The sequence below is a fragment of the Amia ocellicauda genome, chromosome 3, assembly GCF_036373705.1.
Source record: "Amia ocellicauda isolate fAmiCal2 chromosome 3, fAmiCal2.hap1, whole genome shotgun sequence".
NCBI lineage: Eukaryota > Metazoa > Chordata > Actinopteri > Amiiformes > Amiidae > Amia > Amia ocellicauda.
The window spans coordinates 3110960-3135634 of NC_089852.1; the positions used below are offsets into that span (position 1 = coordinate 3110960).

General features: G+C 39.6%; 1 protein-coding gene across 2 annotated transcripts in view; it reads right to left on the bottom strand.

Moving 5' to 3' along the window:
- Positions 1-24675, bottom strand: part of cacna2d3a (calcium channel, voltage-dependent, alpha 2/delta subunit 3a) — a 170470-nt gene that overhangs the window by 106022 nt on the left and 39773 nt on the right. For both annotated transcript variants that reach the window (XM_066697725.1, XM_066697726.1), the window contains exons 4-5: positions 16190-16249; positions 413-575 (exon numbers count right to left, since the gene is read on the bottom strand). In XM_066697725.1, coding sequence (XP_066553822.1) covers positions 413-575; positions 16190-16249 — 223 coding nt within the window. The remainder of the gene's footprint in view (positions 1-412; positions 576-16189; positions 16250-24675) is intronic.

A 24675-nucleotide genomic window follows, 5' to 3' on the forward strand; every position in this document is an offset into this window, starting at 1 on the left:
TTATCATTTCTATCTACTATCATGAATGGATCTATCTATCTTTCTATATATATATATATATATATATATATATGTGTGTCTGTGTGTGTTGTGTGTGTGCGTGTGTGTGTCTTGTTTCCCCCCATACCTAAATGACAATTTTGTCAAGTGTATTTAGAGATACTGTGTAAGAATAATGATAAACAATTTCAAAGCTTTAAATTAAGCTATCATGTACAAAATGTACTCTAGACTGTTTTAACCCAAGGCCATTCTTGAAATACTTACTTGCAGAAAACTTTTACAGGTTTTTAAATCATTTTCCCACAACATCCCCCGAGGTGCAACTCACAGAGAGCAGTCAACACGGCGGTGCGATTGCAGAACAGCATTTTAACCCAGCCCGGCCGGGGCAATAGTACTTTACACATACCTTTATTGTACATGTTGGTTGGTACTTGAACGACACTGAGGCTAAGGTTGACCGACAAATTATTAAAATGGTCATTTGGCTCCAACATGAACTCCTTCCCGAGCTCCACGTTATTCCCTTCTTCATCTACTTCATTAATTAACACGGCATTGAAGTATTCGTACTGGAAAAAACAAACAAACAAAAACAAAAGCAAAAATATCAGTGACATTAAACTGTGGCTTACTTGACACACACACACAAACACACGCGTGGATGTACAATAATGACATTTTTGTAAACACCTTCTTTAATGATAGGGCATCAGACAGACCACCAAGAGTCCGGGATCAAGTGGAGGCGGACAATTGGACCAATAGGTGTGATGGGAGAATGTGGAAGCTTTTTCTCAGGAGTGGTAGGTTTTTTTCCGCCCCCAGAAATACTTTTCAGCCAGAGAGCATTAAATATGTACTTTCTTTGAAGCTAAGTAAGTCGAACCTTTCCCTGTTTTTTTTTTTAAGGAAGCTTAGATTATAACAAAAGCTTCTGAAGTTCTTGATTCCAGAGGCTTGTAACACGAGCTGCTGTTTTTCCAGAAGTTACTAAAGAATCCTTAACAAGTTAAAAAAAAAAAAAAATTGGCAACAATTGTTACAGCCGAGTGACTTTGAAGACATTCCCAGCGGGAGGCCATGCATTCTTTATAGCCCTTTCTTTGACACGAACAAAAAGGCTTTTGACGTGCATTATTCAGAGTGCTGGCGTGATGATGTCACTTCCTGTGGGAGCAGAGGCGGCGCACGTGTCAGGTAACTGTAGAGATTTGCGTGTCGTGGTGCGGAGTCTGTCCTCCAAAGCCAAGGTCTCCTGCTAGGAATCCTGTTTCCAGGGAAGGAGGGTGTCACAGGATGAGCGGAAACATTGACAGAGATATTGATTTGCTTGATCCAGCTGAGGAAAAGTGGGCTGCAGATATAACCAGGCAAACATCTTCCCCGTGGGTTTTGATTTTCTCATGCTGCACTTGACATTTAACATGGATGCCTGTTTTTCGTTGTTTCCAACCGGGCGTTAATACTTCTTGAGTGGAGACGCATAGTTGAGAAATTAAAATCAGGTCCCAGACACAGCAGGGACTTTAAACCTGATACTGTAGCGATAGTGAATATGCATTTAAGAGATAAGAAAACCCCAAAAATCACCAACATATTGACATGGGGGGAGGGATGGTATTCTATCTGCACTCCCATGAAAATAATACTCACCTACTTATTGTTATTACATACAGGGCATTAACAATTCGAAGATGTTTCCTATGAAAAAAGTAAGTCTAAGGCTCAGGGTGTCTGCTAATAAACAAATAATAAAGTAATGTAGAGGATCAATAAACATGCAATACTGATAATTTAGTACAACTCTACATATAAAACTCTAGTTTCATTTCTTAGGAGTAGGAGTGTGAATACATGCTACTTTGCTGGCTGAAACATGATTGTAGAGAAGGCCAGACAACTTAAGGACACCGAACGGCGCAGGACACTTTCCCTGTTGTTTACGTCGGCTAAGTTTTAATAATGTTGCAACCTGATCAGTCAATCACGGCATGGCAAAGCCCATTACTCTCTCCCACGGCTCATTAAGTGTTTAAGATAATATAAATCCTCAGCCCGCTCTCCCATTCGCTGCACTCGCAGAGGAATTTCTGACTGACTTCAGAGCAGGTAACCTTCATTAATTCTCGCACATGTCTGATATGCCTGTTCTTTTATCATTTCTGCAAACCAGGCAACGCACCAATAAAGCCATCAATTACCGGGACGACAAGCCACGTATCAGTTCAATTAATCTCAGCTGATTACCCTGGTTATTAAGCGTTTATCAGAAAAAGTGCTGACATCTAAGGTGAAGTAGTTTGGTTAGTTGATTCTGTTCTACAACAAAAGTTTGAGAACTTTTTCCTTTGTATTATTGTTCTAGAGCTTTTGGAAAGGACAATGAGAGTAATGTTTAATGTTTTGCTGGTAGAATCATGCTAGTGATGAAGTCAGACAAAAATTCAACAGATATGCTAAAAATCGACATGTTTAGGTGATGTGACATGAACAGCAGACCTCTCTTTTACCTGAATCCAATTTGTTTACCATTTGTAAAATAATTATCTCGCTGGTTGCCTTCAAAGGAACACATGCATTAATAATGACATTAAACAGCTGTAAAATGCACGCGCAGAGATTATTTCTGCCTCGGAACAATCTGGGATTGACATTTCTTGGGGCAAATATTTCCACAACAAATAAGCGTTAAATACAAACATGGAGTCATTAAAGATGGGAAGGCGAATCATTTTCAGAAAAAACCTGCTGATGTTAATGTTGGGGGGAAAAATCTGCATGGAACAGCAGCATGCGCAAAGTTAACAAGGGCTATAAATCATTATTGGCACGGGCTACGGACTCTGTGGGATTGATTTTCTATTCTTCTTTTGTTCAGGAGAAGGTAGGAATGAAAAACTTTGCTTGACAGGACTCACAGGCGTGGCGAGAATGGGGGGCAATCTAATTCAGCTCTAAGGTTTCTGAAATAGTGCAAGAACCAAAACGAAATATAGTGGAGAACTATTAAAGCTCTAGTAAAATGATGATGGAATAAAACTTGACAGTGTTTTGGTGGCAATACTATCTCTGTCATTATTGAAGGGGGGACCTTTTAAAATAGACCAGAAAAGATATTTGTATCTTTTGCTTTTACAGCTGTGCAAGCAGAGTATCTGTAAAAGGCTTTGACACCAGGCACACTGCATGAAAAAGCGTATTATTCTTCATCTTGCTAGACACCTGACCTATAAACAGACATAGCAAACACGATTAAGTATTTCATAATCCCACGGATTCCCGGCTGAGTCGAACACACTGCTAATGCAAGACACCGCTAGTGCGGGAACCGAGATAGCATTGCTGAGATAGTCGGCCTTTTGTGTCTATTGGATCACATCGTGCATGATGGAGTGAACTGACTGGCTTTCTCTTTCAACGATATGAAGGGATCCATGTGCAAACATTAATTTGACGTGTATAGCTACGTCATGCCAGGAGTGTGTAAGTTATTAATGAATTACGGTGGTTAAAAAAGCCAAACCCAACCAATATTCAAAGCCGGATGTGAAATCAAACACTCCCAAGAGGAGAGAGATGCCTCTGTGCTGAGCAGGCAGGAGGGGGCTTTAGTGTACGGGACTTCAATTTACAGCTGTCAGGGAAGGTCAGGATCTGATATAACCTCAACCCCCACCCCCTTAACACACACACACACAGGTCAGTACCTGGTCAAATTCATATTCGCAGCTGTACGGATGCAACTTTGTCTTTCATACATGGGAAAGGTTAAGATCGTTTAAAGAGCTCTGTCGGTCTTACACTTTGGAGAACACTATTTAATTAAGGCTTATTATCACCTTACCAGACACATTTAATATTGCACCAGGGAAATCAATATCCTCCTCGCCTATCTGCCAGACTCAGAAAAAAGGAACGGTTTACTAGTTTTCAGTAACATCGAAATAGATCAGAACAACTACAGACTCTTTTATTAAATTTGAAGTACGGTGAATGTATTGCAGTGCCAAACTGTAGTTTTTTAAGCCCATCTTTTGAATTGGCTTAATCGTTAAAGGGACAAATTCCAGGAAGCTAAATCCACCTGCACATTCAAGAAAAACAAAGTGAATCAACATTACATTACCACATCCACATTTGTTTAATTCAAGTGCAATTAAAATTCAGCGCAAAAATCAACAGGGACATTTAACACAAACCATCAACCCTTTTTAGTTTTAAATTATTGCACACATAAAGCTTACAACTAAATATATCATTAAATTATTAATTCTGTACTAATTTTTAAAACTTTTACTGCACTGGCCCATATTTATTTTCTCCGTTATCTCTCACCAGCATGTGTGTGTGTGCGTGTGTGTGTGCGTGTGCGTGTGTGTGTACATTCCCAGCCTGTTATCTGCAGTTTACAATCTTCAAACGATTTCAGGATTATTCCGCACAATCTGCATCTCAGATCCATTGCTTATAAAATTATCTCTGCAGCCAGATGAAATAAAGAGCTAATGGATTAGACATCACCTGCTCCACAAAATCATTTGACATACAGAAATGCAATTTTAAAAGCATAGCGGTCCTCACAAGAGTACCCCACGCTCTGCTGTGCATTCAATACGGCTTACAATAAGGTATCAGTCTAAAATACCAATAAAGACACAGGCAGACACTTCCATTCAATAGACACCCAGCTGCCACACTGAGGTGAACACCACAATGAAGGAAAGAGACGAGGAACCAAATTTCAGAAATGATAGGAAGATAATCAGAGTTAATTCAGGGGGAGCTAAATTTAAAACAGAGCCGGCCGCTCCTGCGATAGTGTGGTGACAGCATTCAAAAGCTCTAACATGTACCCATTAAGGATATACGCGGCTCCGAAACCCACTTCTGACACTTAATATTATGCCTGGGTGGTTAACTGACATCGAAGATAGAAACTCAGAACTCAGCACAACTGACAAACTTGTCCGTTATGCAAAAGACAGAACTCGTTATTGTTTAAGTTATTATGTGGCGCCTGTGAGACACTTCACTTGCTTTTGATGGTCTTCTGATTTTATGGAACATCATTTTATGGGCGGTTTATGACACCTCACTCTATACAGCGTTTACACTGCGGTGCGGAAGCTGGAGACGTGCTTTCGTTCGACTGAGCCAAGCAGACTGATTAAAGCAGGAGGCACCTGCTGTGCACAAGCCCAGCTAACTGGAAACCCAACTGGGCTCCTAGCAATGTGTGTTTGTGGAGATGTCCACAAGGGATGAGGTCAATGCCAGCATCAGAGCGGACTCATACGGTTTTATTTGGTGTGTGCGATCCGATTGTTGGTCTTATAGTGATACAGCTCGGCCTTCCCTCCTGCCCAAACCCACCTGCTCCAATCTAGCAAGGCTGGCGCTTGTACACGAGAAAGGACCAATTCGACACACAACAGCTTTCCATCCACGTCCTCTTCTCCCATTCACACGCCGTCACTAAGGGCTACAAATCTTAGCCGGGCCACGAAATTAAATTAGCCCATAATAAGCCTTCCCGACGGCACAGCGTGACACATTCAATTAAACACAAGTGATGTTCATTGGCTGTGATAGGATCTTGCACTGCATAGGTAGCCGTCTTGAATACAGAAGCCCTCGGCCGCTGACACCTGTCTTCAGGTCTTCCGTCTCAAGTCAGACTGGATCCAGACTGGAAATGCCTCAGGTTTTAATTACTTTTAATCCGGCATTCGGGGTTAGGTGAAACGGGCTGCAATACAACTGCATTCATCAGGCCACCCACACAGAGAGATGTATGCAAATCGCACAGAGACAATCCTCCTCAGAGCGGAGATGTATCCTGTGAATTGAATGGCGGGAATCGTGGACAGCCTCCTGAAGACAATGGTGCCCAATGATGCCAGCTGGAGTCTTAAATACCATGAATATGAATTCATATCAACGTCACCGTTAATAATAGGACGGAGATAAATTAGCATACGGTGGAAGGACAGGGACTGACAGACATTTGAACACAGATCTGTAGTCTAGGGAGGAGGTTCACTGGAAACCCAGCGCCACAAGACATTAGACTTTCCTCTGAAGAAGAAAATCACCTCATTCACTTTGTAAACACTCCGGTTCCTCCTCACTAACCTCTCTTCTCTGCATCTCGACCAACGGCTCGGTTTCCAGAGTTATAACAAACTGACAGCAATCGTACGGTCAACACCGCCGCCTGCATTTCAAGCCGAACCGTAATTTGCCAGATTTAGTGTTTTAGGGGGTAAAAAAAGATGTGTAGTTCTATTGTATTTTGAGGTAATTATCCCTCCCCACAAGGTTGTGCCAGGGACATAAAGTAGGACCGAGTTAATGGATAGTGATGGATCCCCGAGATCGGCCTGTCTGTGCATCAAGCCAAATGTAATGTATAATGATATTGATTTCCCCGGGCGCTGTGCAATGGGAGCTAGATAACGAAACAGTTTAGTAAAACTAGTTTACAGGCACAAGTGAAGGGTAGAAAACAGACTCGATCTTCCTGATAAACATCTATTGATTAATATAACAGGCAGACAAGAAAATAGTTTTTTTTTGTATGTGGGGGGGACAAAAACAAACTTCTTCCAGGAAAATGTTAGATATCAACTTGTATGGCACACAATTTAAATATATAAACATATGAAAGCTCTAATAACAATGTTAATAATATTAACTAACTTATTGTAATATGTCAAACGTATAAGTTGTATAAACATGGCAACAGAGAGGGTTAAATATATAAATGAATATTCCTCTTACTCATATTCCAGTAATTAAGAGCAGCATAGCAGCAGAAAATTCAATTTCAATGGCCAATTAAGGTTTGTGACCTGTTTTCCGTGCCGTACTTGTCCAACACACTGCTTAGCATGGTGGCAGATGGCGGAGACACAACATAGTTGAAGGGCTATGGTGTCATATGCTTTTTTAATTAAGTAATCAAAGACTAAGCAGCCAGGTAGCCATGATCCTGAGGCGGGGAAGGCATTCGAGAGCCTGTGAAGCGGCAGCCATCGGGGTAAAGTCTATTTTAAAGTAAATAAATAAAAAAAGCGAACCTGATTTGTTCTACGCTTCATTTCTCTTATCTACAACTGCAGGAGAAATAGATTCGCAATCAAAGCCTTAAATGGGATTTGGTTCTTGGACGGGCAAAGAAAGCGATAATTATCGATTCCGTGTTTTAAAAAAATAAATGAAGCGCAGCGCTCGTAAATATAGAACCGGTAAAAACAGTGTGAGGCCTGTTTAGTGGTTTCCTGAGACACGTGCAGCGTTCGCAGTACAGCCGGCAAAAGACAATCCTTCAGTCGGTACCGCGGAGAAGGGAGCCCTTTCCCTGCGTCTCATCCTGAAATCACTGGTGGAAATGAAAACTCGCACATGGTTATTGATGGGACAGCTCTGTGGCAGATCCACCGATTGCTCTTAGACGCACCTCGGCATTTCCTCTTCCACAGCCCGTGATGCCCTGCCTCAACGTTGATGAACCGCACGCTGGAAAGATCCATAAACGGTCTTCACTAATGGAGAGCACAGGAGACACGCTCCGGGTGTTTCCAACACTCCCCCGAGGGAGTATTTTCAGGGACATGGCAAGCATCTGGAAGAAGCCCCGGACGACGAGACAACCTTATACAGCACCAGAAAGACAGCTTGCTATGTCAAGAGATAATATGCAGATGTGAGCAAAGAAACAACTCCCTCAATTCAAACCTTTCAGTCCCAGCAAAGGAAAGGCTACTCCATTTGTGCAATGAACTCTGACACAGAGACACAGAGTCTCCGGATTATAAGAGAAGGAAATCTCTGGCTATTCTGCCACACAGGCCCGTAAAATCTCAGCGATTCCAGTCAAACCACTGCTAAATGATGTGAATAATAACCATGCCTTTTTCTGATGCATGTTTTCTTATTTTATTTAAATGACGTTATGAAATATACACCTCAATAACCCCACACAGTGTGATTTCATACTTCATGTAGCAGACTAGGATTTGTAGTGATATATGATACGATATGCAGCAGGGAAAGTTTGATAAATATCTTCATTTTAGTTTGAGTTATTTTGGGTGCTATATTCACCTAATAACCGTTTCGTTTAAGCAAAGCATGTGTCATTGCACAGGGCGTACTGAATCCTCCTAAACTACAATTCATACATTTACCTTAAAAGAGTAAACGGCATCAAAACCAACAAACTCTAATTCAAAGCTATCACGAGATTGCCAGCATTTGCTATAAAGCTTTACTGTGAAAGGTTACAGATTTACACCCACGCCCTTTTTTTATTTTTTTTTAAACGGAGACGGAGTGATTCCATCAGCACGGGAGGCACTACAGAGACAAACGCTGCCAGGAGTGCTAGCTGGCACGGCCGGGCACAGCCTCCTCCAAAGGTGCCACGTACAAGTGCCAAAGCAGACACGCAGGATGTCTCCACACAGACGCGGGGACAGCAGCCAAACGGATCTGCCAGTAATCTACAGACTTCTGCTGCCCTGGCTTTGCTGCAGGGTTGAACCACATTTCCTTTGACTGGCGGTCCAAAATTCCCACGATTCTGCAGGGGAGGACTGTGCTGTAGAGAGAGCGAACTTATGCAGAGGGGGTAGTGCTTTGGTTTGTTTTTTTGAAGACATTAACCACATGCTTTGGTTTAATAAGTGGCCATTGGTTAGTACAAGAAAAATAGAGGAAATAAAAGTGGCATTAAAATACACACACATGTATATAGCTGATCTACATCCAGAAGTGAATGCTGCACTTTTAGGTTGGCAGATGACAAATCCAACTGCACAAGACCTGAACAAAACAGACTCGTGCATGAGGTCAGGAGATCACAACTAATCACTACTATTAGGCAAGCCTAGTAAATGGGGATAACTAAACATAGACCGGTCTGTGTTGGAGAAAGGAGTGAAGGCTAGAACTTGTGTGAGAACCGGGACCTTTTACAGATACTTCATACAGGTACACCTCGCTGTGTGTGAGAGAGAGGCCTCTGAACAACCTGTGCTAAATAAATACACTGAATTCATGGGAAAAGGTTTCCATAAACGCAAAACCGAACACGGAAATTAGTTAAGTACTAATATTTATGTGCTGTGAATCAGAAAATTGCTTTGATAAATTAACAATAATACAAATAATAATAATAATTGGATCTACCCTCGTTGACACTTTATTCAAGGGGTGGGGGGTTAGATGACTGCAGGGGCCATGCGCTTTGTTTGATTTGTGACTCACTTTTTGTGGAATATTAAAATTGTCCAATAAGTAAAAGTAAGGAATAGTAAAATGTATTAATGCATTCAATTTGTGCTATAACAAATCCGTGCATAGAAGGGTATACCTGTATATTGATGTTTTTGGTCTGAGAGTGAAATAATTTGGCATGGCATTGTTATCTGTGTGTATGCCATTGTGTAAATGCCTGATCCACTGTCAAAAGTGCAGGTCAACTCTCATATCCATGTGTAAAGATATTACATACAGGTTTGGGAAACTACAGTTATGTATCTATATAAACTTATAGACAATACATTAAAAACAACCAGACATTTGCTTACAAATGCAATCTTGTTATGCAGACAAATGTTACAATACTCTGTGCAGCATCCCTCCTTCTGCATTAATTTGTACAAGTGAAATGAATTTTACATAACAAGCAAGCATCTGTGAGTCTACCACATGAATGAACATCTCCCGTTCCAAACAGATGGTATTAAAACCAAATGTCGAATATAGCATGGCTCTGGAGTTTAAAAAGCTTGACAAAAACCTACCTGGACAACCAGGGGGAGAGACAGCGTTGCTTAAAATAAAGCATTTACAAAAAAACCTGCCCCTTCACATTCAATTTGTCCTTGTTTTAGGTTTGTGTCCTGCTATTGCTTTGAACACTCCTCTTATAAATGGCTCAGAGGAATAGTGATAATCAGAAACATCCATAACCTTGTCTTTTACCCTAGAACATCTGCACAGAAACATTACTGACTCTCCCACATTTTCTTCCCACCGCTATACCATAATTGTACTTGGATTGTACAATATTTTGGGGTGATTCTTAAATGAATGATTGTGCTGAAGATGTTATTCTAGCAAAGACACAAGCCTGGTATTTTTGCAGCTCACTCCAATTACATCAAGGACAATATTAAAGTGCCTCGGATGGAAACCCAACCAGAGGAGACAGGAGACAGGACACCACTGCGCTTGTAAGCTTGTCCTGTTCCCTCTGAAGGATCGCCTTGACGAAATGATGCGTGAAGATGCTGGGTGTTATAAAATGACCTAACTTAGCCGGAGTAAATTTAGACCATAATCGTTATCAGCCTTAATTAACTTCAATAAAAAGGGAACATGGATGTCATTCGAATCAGATTCAATGACCCAAGACTTGCCGGCACAGCGGTATAGAAACACAAAGAGAATACACATGGCTTTACCACAAACGCAGTGAAGAACTAATCATATTTGTAATGATTTCAGAACCATGTTATATATGCAGTTAGTTACCATTAGCGTGTCATACTATATAGTACACGGAAAAAAGGAATTGCATAATCATTTCATAAACTTCGAGCGACTGACACACTACACACCCAAACCATGGATCTGACATTACTTAAAAAATAATGGAGAAAAGGCATAGGAATATCCTGATTAAGTAGAACGGAGGGCCAGGGCTTGTAACACAGACCAAAGAAAGACCCTGGAAGTATTATCTAGCTTGAGGTTGGTCACCTCCATAGTCAAGGGAAAAATGCATATTGCCAATTTTTGTCAACTGTAAGTCGCCGAAACAATAAAACCCTTCACATGTAAAGTTCTACTCACTGCACATACGCATCTCCTACAATAATTGCGACACTCAATTGCAAACCTTCAACGTACAGCTTAGAGATTTCCTCTTTTCCATTACCGTATATAACTGTGAATCAATATTGATGAAGATGATGATAATTAAAATAATAATGATAATAACGTGATGGTTTGTTAACTCTGCCGTATTATACATTATCAGGTTAAGACGCGAGTGTATAAAAAGGAATAGTAATTGTCTTCTCCTGTACCAGCTGATCTGAATGCATGGAAATCTAGAACAAAAGAGAACTGGCTGCAATTTATCACTGTCTGTGGGTAAAAAAAGGCAGCGTGTAGCTCTCACTGTGAAAAAATTATTGCAATCACCCTGCCTTCTGGTTGGCAGTGAAAACTTTATGGCACAGACAATGCCGGGGCAATAAATAGAACTGCTTTAAATAACAGGTTTAACCAAAGGACTAAAGCAACACAGTCATAACCTGCCCATGAATATTATTTTAAAAGCTAATTGAAACACTAGTTTTCCCGTTTTTCTTCACCTCACAAATACCGGCAGACAGCATTTAATTTTCCTATTACTGTTACACTCCTTAACCTAGTCACATGCCAATAAATGTGGTGCCCTCGATTTTTCCCTAATCTTATTCAAAGTCAACAAATTCAGTATTCTGTCACTTCATTTTCAAGTTAATTAAACAATAAAGTACAACATTTATTGATATGGATTAAACGGCAAACAAGAGATAACGGAATTAAATCCTGATGTTCTACCCATGTAAACAGACTCTTTTGTTGCTGCTATTGCCAAGGGGTTCTGGAATAATTGGTTGTATGATTGTGCTGGATTGGAGACCTTAAAACCTAACGGCTTTTCCCAATATTTAAACAGTTTTCTGACATTTTGGACATCCGTGGAAATCACATTTGGTATTTCCAAAATCGGCTTGTAATTGCTTATAATATAGGCATGGAATTAAGTTGGCTGCCAAGATAAAAACGGAATCTGAGTAAGTGCATTTGCCTCCAAGACTTGCGAACAAACACGTATTGCAAAACAGCATGAAACATATCCTATAACGGGGGTTCATCTCTTTTTGGTTTGCATATTTCATTATGTCCCAGGCTAGCGACAGCGCTAGCTGGGCAGGGAAAACCATTGGGGTGATTTCCATTTGCATGGACGTTTAAGAAAAATAACAGGAATAGATTATGGTTTCAATTCCTCACAGGAAATACGGTTCTGGAACGAAAAGATAAGCAAATTCATATGAAAACCCTGCAAGCTAAAAATGTGTCGAATTTAAAAAAGAAATGAAATATAGAATACTTAACCCTACAGCGTGATTATACTTAGCTTAGGTTGTTATTCTAATTATCATCTATTTATGTTTTTTCTGATTGAAGGAATAAATAATTAAAGGCACGGTAACCTCTTAACATGTGGTGCAATAATCCTTAAACCTTGACAGAAAAAAACTTTACTGGTCCGTGTACCGACTAGCTCATTGATCGTTTTTTTTCTATATGACGAGTTCTATACTTCTTAAAACGAACCTTCTACCCCATAAAAACGAAGCGCATTACTCTCGTATATCTGCTGTTGGTTTTGGCATTCAGCAGGGACTCTGACAAATGCACCGCAGTGAAGCACGGCCTTATCTAAGGAACCGGATGCAACTATGTGTTAAGGACAATTACTAAAGGAATTGCTTCATCTCCCACTAGAAAATCAACGGCCACTACAAAAGTTTCAATGTTAGTCAGTCCTTGGGATAACACGGCCAAACAACATTACACGTGATATCCGCGGGGACAAAGAGGTTCGCAGCAACCGACTCATAATCTCAATCTGAAAGCACTTCGAATTTCAGTCACTGTCGCACACTGACCCGTAATGCTTTGCTTACACTTAATATTAAAAGATTAAATGCAATTATTAAGCCAATGAGAGGGATAACGGGGAAAACAAGAGCAAAGGGACAAAAGAACAGAAGAAATGACATGTAACATTTCCTTTGCCATCCCATCACTACATATATTACATAAATACTACACAATCCTCAACAGACTTAGCTACACAAAGCCCAATCAGCATCAGCCAATTACAGGGGGTTATCTTCAGCGTCATTTCGTCGATCGAAATATCCCATAGGTTACTTCAAAGTCAATCACATTCTCAAACAAAGAAACCAGTGAGTTATAACAATTACTGATGGGGTTTATGAGAGAAGCACGTCAACACCAGGTTTCACAGATTGGATTGGCACTGGCACTAACCATCTTATTTGTTCTGTGAAAAGTTATAATTATGGCTATTACTGTCCTTTTGCCTGTTGGAATGCTATTGACATACAGTAGGCATGTGTGTATACATTTTACAGTCAGATCAAATGAGATCAGATATAGGACTGTAGTTTTATCCACTGATGTGCCTCACGTAGGGCTGGACGGAAATGGGTTATACTTGGCATATGTACAGTGATGTGGAAGGGAGACACATAAAGTCTCTACCGGAAGAAGAACCCTGCAACAAAACCTTTACCATTAGCTCCCCATACCTCGTTTAATCAGCTCCGCCACCATTACTGGCCCGAGTAGGTGGTGTGATGAGAGTTTTGATAAAGAACAACAATCTCACAGGAAAGGTTATGAAGGGGCCATTGCACCCAAGATTAAGAATTGATTATTTTTAATGGAGTGTGACAGCAATAAACGACATTCCTTTACTAAGATTTTACTGTCCGGTTTATTCTGCCCATGTATCAACAGCTTTCAGGACACTTCCATAGACTGTAAGGGTCTGGGTGTGAACTGCACCGTTTACACTGTTCTTTCGAATCAGGTTTTATGCCTATAGTGTTTTTTTCCCATATTTGCCAATTTTAATTAATTAAAATACCTTTGGGCTAATGCTCTTATTCTGAGGTCATGCAATTCCCAGCCGCTGGAACTGTGCTCAGCCAATTAAATCACTTTGCTGCAGTGAAATGTGGTGTAAGCGGCGACAGCGCAATGCTCATACCACCGAGACCCCTTGCGATTGATAAAGCAGGACAGGCAGATAGGACTGTGTTTTTAATGTATCCAAGGTACTCACTGCACCTGGTCTCACATTATGCAAGTATTTTAAGTAGGACCACTAAAGCCCGGATTAAAGTGAAAAGTTTGAGTCACCTGCTAATGGCAAACTCCAAACCTGCACTTGATAGTGGTAACATTTATGAGTAGAAGAATGAAACAAAGAAAAAAAACAAAGCCACCACTGGGTATAGTTTTGTCGTTTTTCTATCATTGGGTAGGTTAATGTTTTGATTTAATCCCTTGACAGAATATAAAAAAGTGGCACACTACTTATGTAAGTACTTTTTAAATTAGCTGATTTAGTTCTTATGAATTTCATTCCACTCATAATAGGTCATGTGATTTATGATTTATGGGAGGAAATAACCTAGGTTATACAAGCTAATTCTAAGCTTACTTTCCATAACAACCTTCCACGGCCATCTGAGATACAGACCTAATATAGCTTGCATCTGTGCCCGAGGTCTTGGATAAGCCCAAGACCATAAACAGACTGCAAACGGCACAGCTGCAATTTCTGGATTTTCACCAGGAAGAGAAAGTTTCCCTGGCATTTGCAACTCACCTTTAAAAATAGATTTTATCTGTTCATCGGTATAAAAAATGGAATAAACGTCTCTGGTTGCACAGCGTCTGTCAGTCACTGGTACCTCCCTAAAGCCTGCTTTGGACACTGCATCTTGGAGATGAAATGAGCGAATTACTGCAGAATATAGTGACGGTTTTGAGATATGCGGAGTAAGTGTAATGCATATGGTCAAAATTTTCCTGTACTGCAAATTGGTATTTTTATAACGTGGAATTACTTCCCAGCCCCCCACCTTTCAGCACAGGATTGCACAATACAATGAATGCGGAAAAGCAGTTCCCTAAACTTGCAATAATGGATTTTAAGCATATCGGGAATGTCTAGAAGCAGTTTAATTTAAAAGTCATGGAGACTAGACCAGATTAAGGCTTTTCTGCCCTGCGCCCTGAAGCTGACGTGGACGGAAACGAATTTTAAGAGCTGAGCTCAACCTATCCATACATACATATTTTACATGTTTGTTTTTCCTCTATTATTACCAATTATGTCACCGCCTTTTCATTATTGATGTCAAATTAACAGTGCCTGAACAAGCATGGCTGCAGATTCCAGCAGCACGCCAGACTAGGTGAAATTTAAGATGGCAGACACAATAAAACACTTGTTTTAATTAAATCGCTTGTGAGACGAGATAACACTTTGCTATGAATAATATTAATATCGGATCTGTGTGCACTGATTCGCCACTAACTAAATCAACAGCCTTTGTTTCAACAACAGAATATATCAATGTACATTCAGAGACAGAGAAGTGTGGGAAAATTGGTTTAGATAGTCTAAGAATTAACAAATGGAACCTATTTAATTCAGACCCTTGTAACTCCAGGCTGCCGTGTCCAGTTCAGTAGTGTAGAGAAAATCCTGGGTTCATCTGTGTTTTGCATAAGAAACATTGACTGATGGTTTCAGAATGTGAAAGATCATTGTTCTTGATTTGTTACAACAGTAGAAGTGGTGGGTTCGTGGGTAATTTACAACAATCAAGAAACTGACCATTTAATGTATGATTAGCTCCATAATGAGCAAAGCATTCAGCCCAATCTGTGTCTAAAATCATGATAAAACATTCAGCGTCTTTAATTGAGAAAAGCAAACAAGATCCAGAATCGAGGAGTGAACTATTCTCGAGAAAAAAAAATGGATCAAGAATGAATAAGATAAAACAGTATAAAATGTGATCAATCTCATGTACAATTTGAGAGACACGTTCATCTAGAAGACCTATCCTCTCTGATGCTCCGCCGTAGTTATCTGTTCTACTGGGGGCTCCTTTGTGTTTAGTTGTTACTATACTTGCCATATTTGTATCCGATTTCAGACGCTGCATTGAGCTCGGCGCTGTCCAGAGTGCTGAAGTCCTGCCTGTGTCTTCATGTGTATGAACTGGAGGTTTGAGGGGGTGGGGGTGTTTTTGGTTTTAAAAACATGTAAGAGAGGAAACTATGGATTTGTCTGAACCTGTGCAAAAAGCATTGAATAACACATGCAAAGCTGAATTTAGAGGAACATATTTCAGAGTATTATCCATTAAACAAAATAGTGGAAGGGGGTCACTAAACGTCAAGAGCTGAAAGAAAGGAGGAGCTTTCAGGTGTTGGTATGAAGAGTGAATGATTAGGTCGATAGATTTCAGTTTGTTTTCAATGCAGAGACACTTACCTGCAATTCAGGGTCTTCCTCGTGCTTCAAATGGGCGTCTTCCGCTGCTTCCACGAGTCGCTGCAAAACACACCAAGGCACAACGATCAGTCAAGCTCATTTAAAAGTACTTTCAAATGATCTGATCAATTTTGTTATTGGCGTACAGGGCCAACGGGTAATGAGCCTAACGCCTCAGTAATATTCAGTGTTTATTCCGAGCTGTGATATAGTATTGTAGTGCCAGTGTCTTCATCGATCAATGGCCGACTCCATTTTAAGCCCCTACAACAGCCCGAACCCCAACCTTCGCCAGCACTGATGTGTGAAGCTAAGCCCATGCAAGTCTACAGCCGAATGAGTTCACTCCGTAGAAACCCGATCCTAAACTTATTGGAAACTCATGTTTGCTGGGCACTTGAACCCTATCCCAGACAAGAAGCTGTGAAATCTCTATATGAATAAAAATATGGTGGGAAACATGGATTTTCTGTCAGGGACACCTGAAGAAGAATCTCCTGCATGAATCAAGAATTTATTAAAAAATGATTTAAAAACACAGCATGGAAAGCAAATATAGCCTAACCACGACGTAATAGTTCAAATACAGTTTAAATGGTGAAGAAACAGTATCTGAATGTAGCAGAATCTCAGACACTGCACTCAATAATCCTGCCTCCGATCCGGCCCAACGTTTTCCATTTGAGTCAACGGCAGCCAGATGACATTGCAGGTGCTTCTCTAAAACGTGCTCTTAATCCATGGCTAATTGTTAACGGGCCAGTAATTTTAAATGGCTCACAAATTACCTTACTTAAAATGACAAACTCGTGATCTGCGAGTTAAAATTCTCTATAGTAATGGAAATTTCTTTAAAAAGCAGGAATATATTCACCCATAGCCTAAAGGAAACCATGCAAAAATATGGGGTTCCCCTTTATATATGAAATAATTTGATCCCTTATTTGTTATCTGTATTAAAAAGCGCTGTGCATTGTGCTCCACAATTATATAATTTTCACATAATTTTGGATGCAGAGAATGTTTTTGAAAAGTGTGCTCATCGTGAAGGGAAGAGTAGTCTGCTTGTCAATCATTCAGATTATTGAAATAAAGTGTTTTATAAGCTTTCGGTTCACTGTTCCTTTCAACTCTGAAAGCATTGCTGATCAGTAAGTAAACATGTCACAATCAAGGGTTTATTATTTGCGAAGCTGCCATGTAATTAAATGGCGTAATCAAAAAGATCATGCAGTAATCATAGAGAAAATGAATGCTTAACTGGCAAAATGAGCCAATCTAGGTCTTTACAGTTCCAAAACCATAAGGAATTGTGACAAATGAATTATATTTTTCAAGAGTGACATGTATGTTTGTATTATAGCATAAATTTATTAACAGGATGCACTTTTGTATTTAATACTAAGTCCATTTGGATAGAAAAGTTGATGGCATGAGATTTTACAGAAATCCTTACTTAATATGACTTTCAGCTATAATAAAAAAAATAGATTGCATAATTTATCAATTTTCTCAAAACAATATTCATAGCAATAGAAATTCCATCTTCTTATGTCTTCGGCACTTACATTTACAACAGAACAGCTCTATCATCTACAATAGTCTCACATCAAACTATTTCTAAATCATCCTAAAGCAGATTTAATGTCTTTGACACCCCCAGGCTACCCAGCACTGTTAACATCACAGTTTATGAGGTTTCTGTCTCGCCTTAAACTAGACCTTGTTTTTTTAAGAATCTGGGTATTATGGATTCCTTCATTCAAATGTTTAACAGTGAGCATGATATCTGGGATTACGTTCATTTGAAGATAGGTAAAATCAAAACATGAAAATAGGATAATATTTGGCCACTGCATTGGCAAGTGATGTTTTCACTCCTATTATACCTGCTACTGTATATGCATTTCATATTTATTTACTGCCTTAATTTAGTTTGCACCAAAACACTGACGGGCCCCCAAATGTTTTTATTTTAAATCTCCCAAATGGCTGAACTGCAGTCTACACAGAACCTGTCCCCTAAAGCAATTGGTCATTATAGGCACTACTAATTTTGTTTTTCACACCCCGTCTTGTTAGTCAATATTAAATATTTGGTGACAGCTGTTAGACGATCCAAATATAACCATATACGATGACCTCACTCCTGTTTTTAAAACACAGTGAAACAGATTTCTGCAGCACGACATTCATGTGCATCACATGAACTAAGACTTGTGGTTCAATTTACATTTTATCAACTATCCACCCAGTGTTAACAAACACTACGAGTTGTCTCAGAAAGCAGTTATTCTGAGGTTGCAAACAACACACAGGAAATATGCGATTAACCTTTCATGCACGAACACATTCAAATACGAAGGGAAATTTCAATATCCTTGAGGTTAAACCTGCACGTGCATTTCATGCCAGACTAAAGATGTAAATGCATTTGAGTATTACTGGATTTTTCTCCCGACTTTGCTCCCGGCTATAAACTACAGTTTAGATTAAATTGAATAGGGTGCAACGACAAGAGAGAGGATTATTGCTAATGTGATTAATTCATCTGAAATTGTGCTGGGTCAGCAGTGGTGGTGAATGATCGGCCCTAATACAGGTCGCTGTGGTATGACCATTCAGGGCGGCCCTCATGAGTTATGCTGTGTGAAGACTGATGGGATAAAACAGCGCTGAAACGCTCATCGTATCTGTTGTGTGGTAGTTCTATACCAAATCATGACATATCATGAAAAATATGTATCTTACACCACCTCTTTAGTGCATCTCTAGAGAAAGATGCACCACTAGCAAAGTCATTATTTTCATCGCCATCCAGGCATATTTTACATTTCTATTCAAATGCGCTCTCAGGAAAGGAATATAATCCTCGTCTATAATGCTCGTTTAAGCCATGGTCAACTTAACTTCACCATGGAAACAGAACAGCTCTAATACTTCCCTATTATTCATAAATTACGGGGTAATGTGTGCAAATCATCCCAGCCGCAGTGTTGTGAAACTACCAAGTCTGAAAGTCCTTAAAGGCCAGCGGCTACACTCGGCCCTCAGACGCTCTCCATACAGAAGAGAAACCAACTTTGTAGTACAAAAAAACTACACTGAAACTATATTACCATCGGGAGAAATGCAAACACTAAAAGCTTGACAGCCCGCTATATGAATTTCAACTCGTATAAAAACACTACCAGTACTTGAAGCGTAATTGCAGCGCCTGACATTAATGTCTAGTGTGTTTTTAGAAGGAGAAAAAAAACAGAGTGGTTAATTGTAACGTTTAGAAAGGTCTGACCAGTAAGCTGACAGTTCTGCATTAAATGTCAGCTTCTCTCCCTAATCTCGTTGTCAATAAGAACATCTGCTGAAATGGCGACGATGTTCCTCGACATGCTGATCGACACTTGCATTTTAAAAATTATCTAGAGACCTTCTGCTCTGCGTTGCCTGCCTGGTCACCTTTCTTGAAAGTCAATCAATGAAATAAACACCCCAAAGTACGTGACTTCAGCGGGAGTTGGCACAGCTGGGAGAACAGCTCGTTATTGTTATTAGACAGATCATACCTGTCACTAAACCTTGTGTCTTAGGTATCGGTAATCATTTGTTCATATTTTTACTCACAATGCCGTTTTTAACATGGGGACTGCTTCCACAAGCATGTAGACACCTAAATTCAGTAGTTTGGCACCAAAACAGTCAGATAGTCAGGTATTAATATCACATGGACCCCACTGACAGGGATCTGCAGTGAGAGGATACTTGATGGCTTTATCTGTGATGTTTAAACAATGGTGTGTCTGAGGTGCATGTGACCACGGCTGCCAATGGAAGCCCATTGTCCATGCGGTCCTGCTTCCTGCCAGCTAGACATGTTAATTGCACTGCTATATTATATTATATTGCTGTATTTGGCGGATGCTTTTATCCAACGCAATTGGCATGAACAACCATTCATATAGCTTTGCTTAGACTGGAAACCCACAACCCTTGGGTTACAAGACTACTCCACCCCTTCCTACCAACCAAAGACACGTTCACCTAGACAGTTTGGAAATGTACACACACTGATGAAAATTTTAACAAATATATCTTTTAAAAACCAAGAACTTGCTATCACACTATGGAAGGTACAGAATAAAGATAAACGCAATTAATGGATTGAAAGAACCTTTAATCTCACCTTAATACTATTCCTTTATCTCCCTTCAAAATATACTTTATCAAATAATGTAATTCCAGTCCAAAAATAGACAATCTAGTGGACTTCTTTAGTATACTACTAAGAGCAACAAAGTTTTTTATGGAAAAAGGTTTATAGCAAAGAATAAAATAATTAAAATTATATGTGTGTTCTCTTTAAAAGGCTGAAATAAGTGATAAAATGTAAGCTTATCTTCAAACTGTGTGTGAAACCAATTTTTCTGTAAAAGGCCTGCAGGTAATTTAGTAAAAAAAAAACAAAAAAAAACGTACATATTCGAATACACTTTAAACAGCAACACTTTCACATGCAGAAAACTTTGTTAAAAAAACAGTTTGATAAATCACTCTATTTAAATGTAAATAAATAAATAAAGATTTATGTTCAGATTATGGTAGAGAAATCTACCACAGGATGCTTGGTTTCAATTTGTTTACCTCTAGTGGCTTCTCATTTGTTTTTCTGTTTCCTGGGGATAAAAGCTTTTTTTTCCTCCACACAAACACAAAACACATATTTCATTTCAAAATCACTCTGATTTTGCTCTTCAGATACCAGAAGCAGAACTGCTCTCTGTTTGGGGAATTTTGTTTTAGTCCTACAAAGCAGAACATTTCTGGCATATCATGAGCTGACAATTTCTTTCTGCCCTGTGTTTGGCATTTCAATTTGTCAAGATTTCGAGCCCTTCTGAGGATGTCTGAAGACACATCACAGAAAGAAGACAGTTTCTATTTATCACTTGTGTCCAACATCAACAACCACAAAAATGCATTTCAAATCCCTTATTTTCTATTCCAAAATGGAACTGTGAAAGACAAAAAGCTTGCACATAATCTACCAAAAACAGTCGTGTTTTATCTAGATTAGTTCTAAATGTAACCAGAATACGATTGTGTTTGTTAAGTTCGCACATGTAAAGGGAACAGAGAACTCCAGGAGCTGAGGGAAACATTACTTTTTAGTTGTATCCTGAAATTAAGAACTGCTGTCCTCTCTTACTGTGTAACATGTACACTAAAATTAACTCACTGGTAGTATTTATTTATGTACATTTTACTTTCTTGATTAAAGGGAGAAATTATATGTAATGCACAAATTCTATCAATTTAGTTTTCTAAGCTCTCACTTGTATATATTCTGCTTTTTCACAGAACAAAACGAAGGGGTACAGCTGTACAGTTAGGCACAGGAGAAGCTAGAGACGATGGCATACAGGAATCGAACGCCTTGTCTGGATTGAACTTGCTGGTAATGCAGTCTTCCACACTGCAGCTGTAATCCTGGTCACCAATTTCCTTAGAAACCGTACAGACCTGCGAGGACATCTATTTAAAATCGATTTCTATTAGCAAGTATTTAAATGGTTTTCCCGTCAAACAAAGTGCTTTGATACTAATACGCCTCAGGCTGATCCGCAAACTGTGCGTGCGGGCTTTGGATGTGTGCTCAAGCTTGGAGCACCAATATGGTGACAAAAAGGAAGCCAGTAAGATAAAACACCCTCCACACTGCATTCAGACACCAGCCAGCACTGTCCCCAAGCATCACTGACTTCTAATGAATAGCATGTCTCACACAAAACTATGTTTTTTCTCATGTTTACTTGCCTTTTTTTATGTGCTATACATTTTCTTAATGCATGTGTTTCTATATCTTTTCATAAATGCTTATTTCCCAGTCATACGGAGCACAAACTTTTTACATTTAATATGGCACCAACAGAAAGGAAGAGGACAGTAGAAACTATTTGCATGGTAGCTCTCACTCCTGCCTTCTGTTCAACACAAAGGAATTAAATACTAGCATGCAGATCAAATAATGTACAATCCCACAGTGGAAATGTCTCTAGTATAAGCCATTATATCATGCAAATTCAGCACCAAGTGTGTGCCTCTTTGTTCTCTTAGGCAAAAGGAGTTATTCTGAATTAAATCTCATGGAAAAGGATGGCACTTTTAATACATTCACAGTGTGTATTTCAAGAGTCAAGGTCAGACTGGGTCGTCAATAAAGATTCATTAGGTTTGAAATACAGTATCTGCAGTGTCTTTGCAATGACCTGTTGACTCATTCCAGCTGTAGACTATTTACACTTCATGCCCGACTGACACGATTCTCGTGGCGTTACAGAGCCCTGCTTTACCTCATGTATTTGTACAGGTTTTTTATTGTTTTTTTTTCTGTGACAGCAAAATACATGATCATGGAGTAAATTACTTTTTCAAAGCCGTGTTCATTGGAGTCTAGTTAGCGCAAGATGATAATGGCAATTATGTTATATATACATGCTTTGCTAAGAGAAATTTCTCCTCTCTTTCTGTAAAAAGAAAAGACGCAAATGACACCAGGATTACAGTGCAGTCCAAGATACAACTATAATTAATAATTAATAAATAATATAAACCAATGATCAACAGAAATCACTGACAATTAGGAGGAAATCCTGTTCTATCTGCTGCAGAAAGACGATATACAAATAGCCACGAAAGACCCCCGCACCAAGAACGATTCTAGGTCCTCTCCAAAGGCACACCCGGCCGTGTCTTCTGCAATCTTCGGTGGTGCTAATGTTTGTCATTAGCACCACCTGTTAATATGTATCCAGCATCCAGAGAGACCTCTTTAGCAGCAGGAAATATTTACATCCTGCCGTAAAAGGATATACGCAGAAGTCCCCTGGAAGCAGATTTCAAGGCTCCTAGGCAAGCTATTAGACAAATGTTTGGGATGTTGGGAAATGTGGCTTTTATATTGTAGTGCAAGACAAACAAAAGCTAAAAACGAAGAAAATACCACTAACCCAGATTCTGAATTCATTCTTCACTCATAAGAATGCAACTGGAGTTTCCTACAGCTCTGGCACCCTTTGGTTTTGTTTGATTTAGTTTGGTTTTGTGGGTTGCTTGTTTGGTTTTGTGTATGTGTGTGTGGAAATATTAATTCCTCGCGTTTATCAGGGGGATCTCTTGAAAGTCAGAGAGTCCATCGCAGCAGCACTGTGTGTTTCAAGTTAAAACATCTGACCTTAAAATTCCAATCTATTATTAATGCAAGAAAAAAAAAACACGTGCTTTAAAAGACAGTGCTGCCATAGAGCTGACCTAAGCTAACAACTCCTGTTGGAGGGGGGAGAATCCATGCATTATTGATGGGTAGAGGTAGTCTACATACTTCAGAGTAACACCGGGTCATTCAATAGTTCTCCAGGCACTCTCCCCTTGCAAAGTGTTACCCTCATTGATTTCACCCGCAGTTTGCCATTTTATCTATTTTCGTTTATTAGGAGCAGAGTGGTCTTGGGTACGATGTCTGATACCAGTGCCCTTTCACAAAATAGGCAAGGTGTCACATGACTTTTGAACGGTACTGCACCAACAAAAACATATCCTTTAAGTTATTCTAAGTGTCAAGCCCCCAGTTGTGTGTTTTTATTGAGTGTTTATATTAAGCACATTACAGAAGCCAGGGGCAGAGAGAAAGGTCCACTACAGACATTTTTATCCTCCTCCGCTTGGTGGCACAAAGCTACGCTGTTCACTGTGGGCCACTAATGGAGTCCAGGCCCGGACGCGATCGCAACTTATGCCAACCCTCTGACCCAGCACTGCCGCCATTTTGTAGAGACTGCAGTGACTGCGCCATTCGCCATTCGTTCTCAGCGTGCTTATGTTCACCTTTGGGTACTTGCAAAACAAACGCCATGAATATCTGCAGTCACCAAACAAAAATCAATGTCACGATAGAAAAAAATCTGCTATTAATTTAATGCGACCCAAATGCTATATTTTTTCACAGAACCGTACCGCTATTTCTCAACCTTCCCACGAAATGTGAACCCCCTTTCCTGACGTCCAGAACAATGTCTGCTGTGGGTGATTGATTTGCTATGAACGCAATGGGAATCTTAAGAGATACGTTTCATCCTTTCCACGATATCTGCATTACAAAAATGTCCTTGTCTGCTTATTTCAGAGAGTAAGCACAGCCAAAATATAGTCTGTAAAGAAAAAACAAGCTTGAGTCATCAATAGCATTGGCAACAGCAATTAATAATGCTGTATTGTTGCAACATAAACAAAATCAAAAGTAGAGTATTTTAACAAATTTGGCCTTAACTCCGTGTCTTTAAACACCTTTTACAACGTCAGTCTGACACCAACATTCAAAGTATCAAAGTAATTGAATGGTAAGACAAATACTGGATTCAGGTAGTGAAACATGAACAGCTTGATTAGGGGGAATTAAATAATAGTTTCAAAGATTTAATTCAACCATGTGT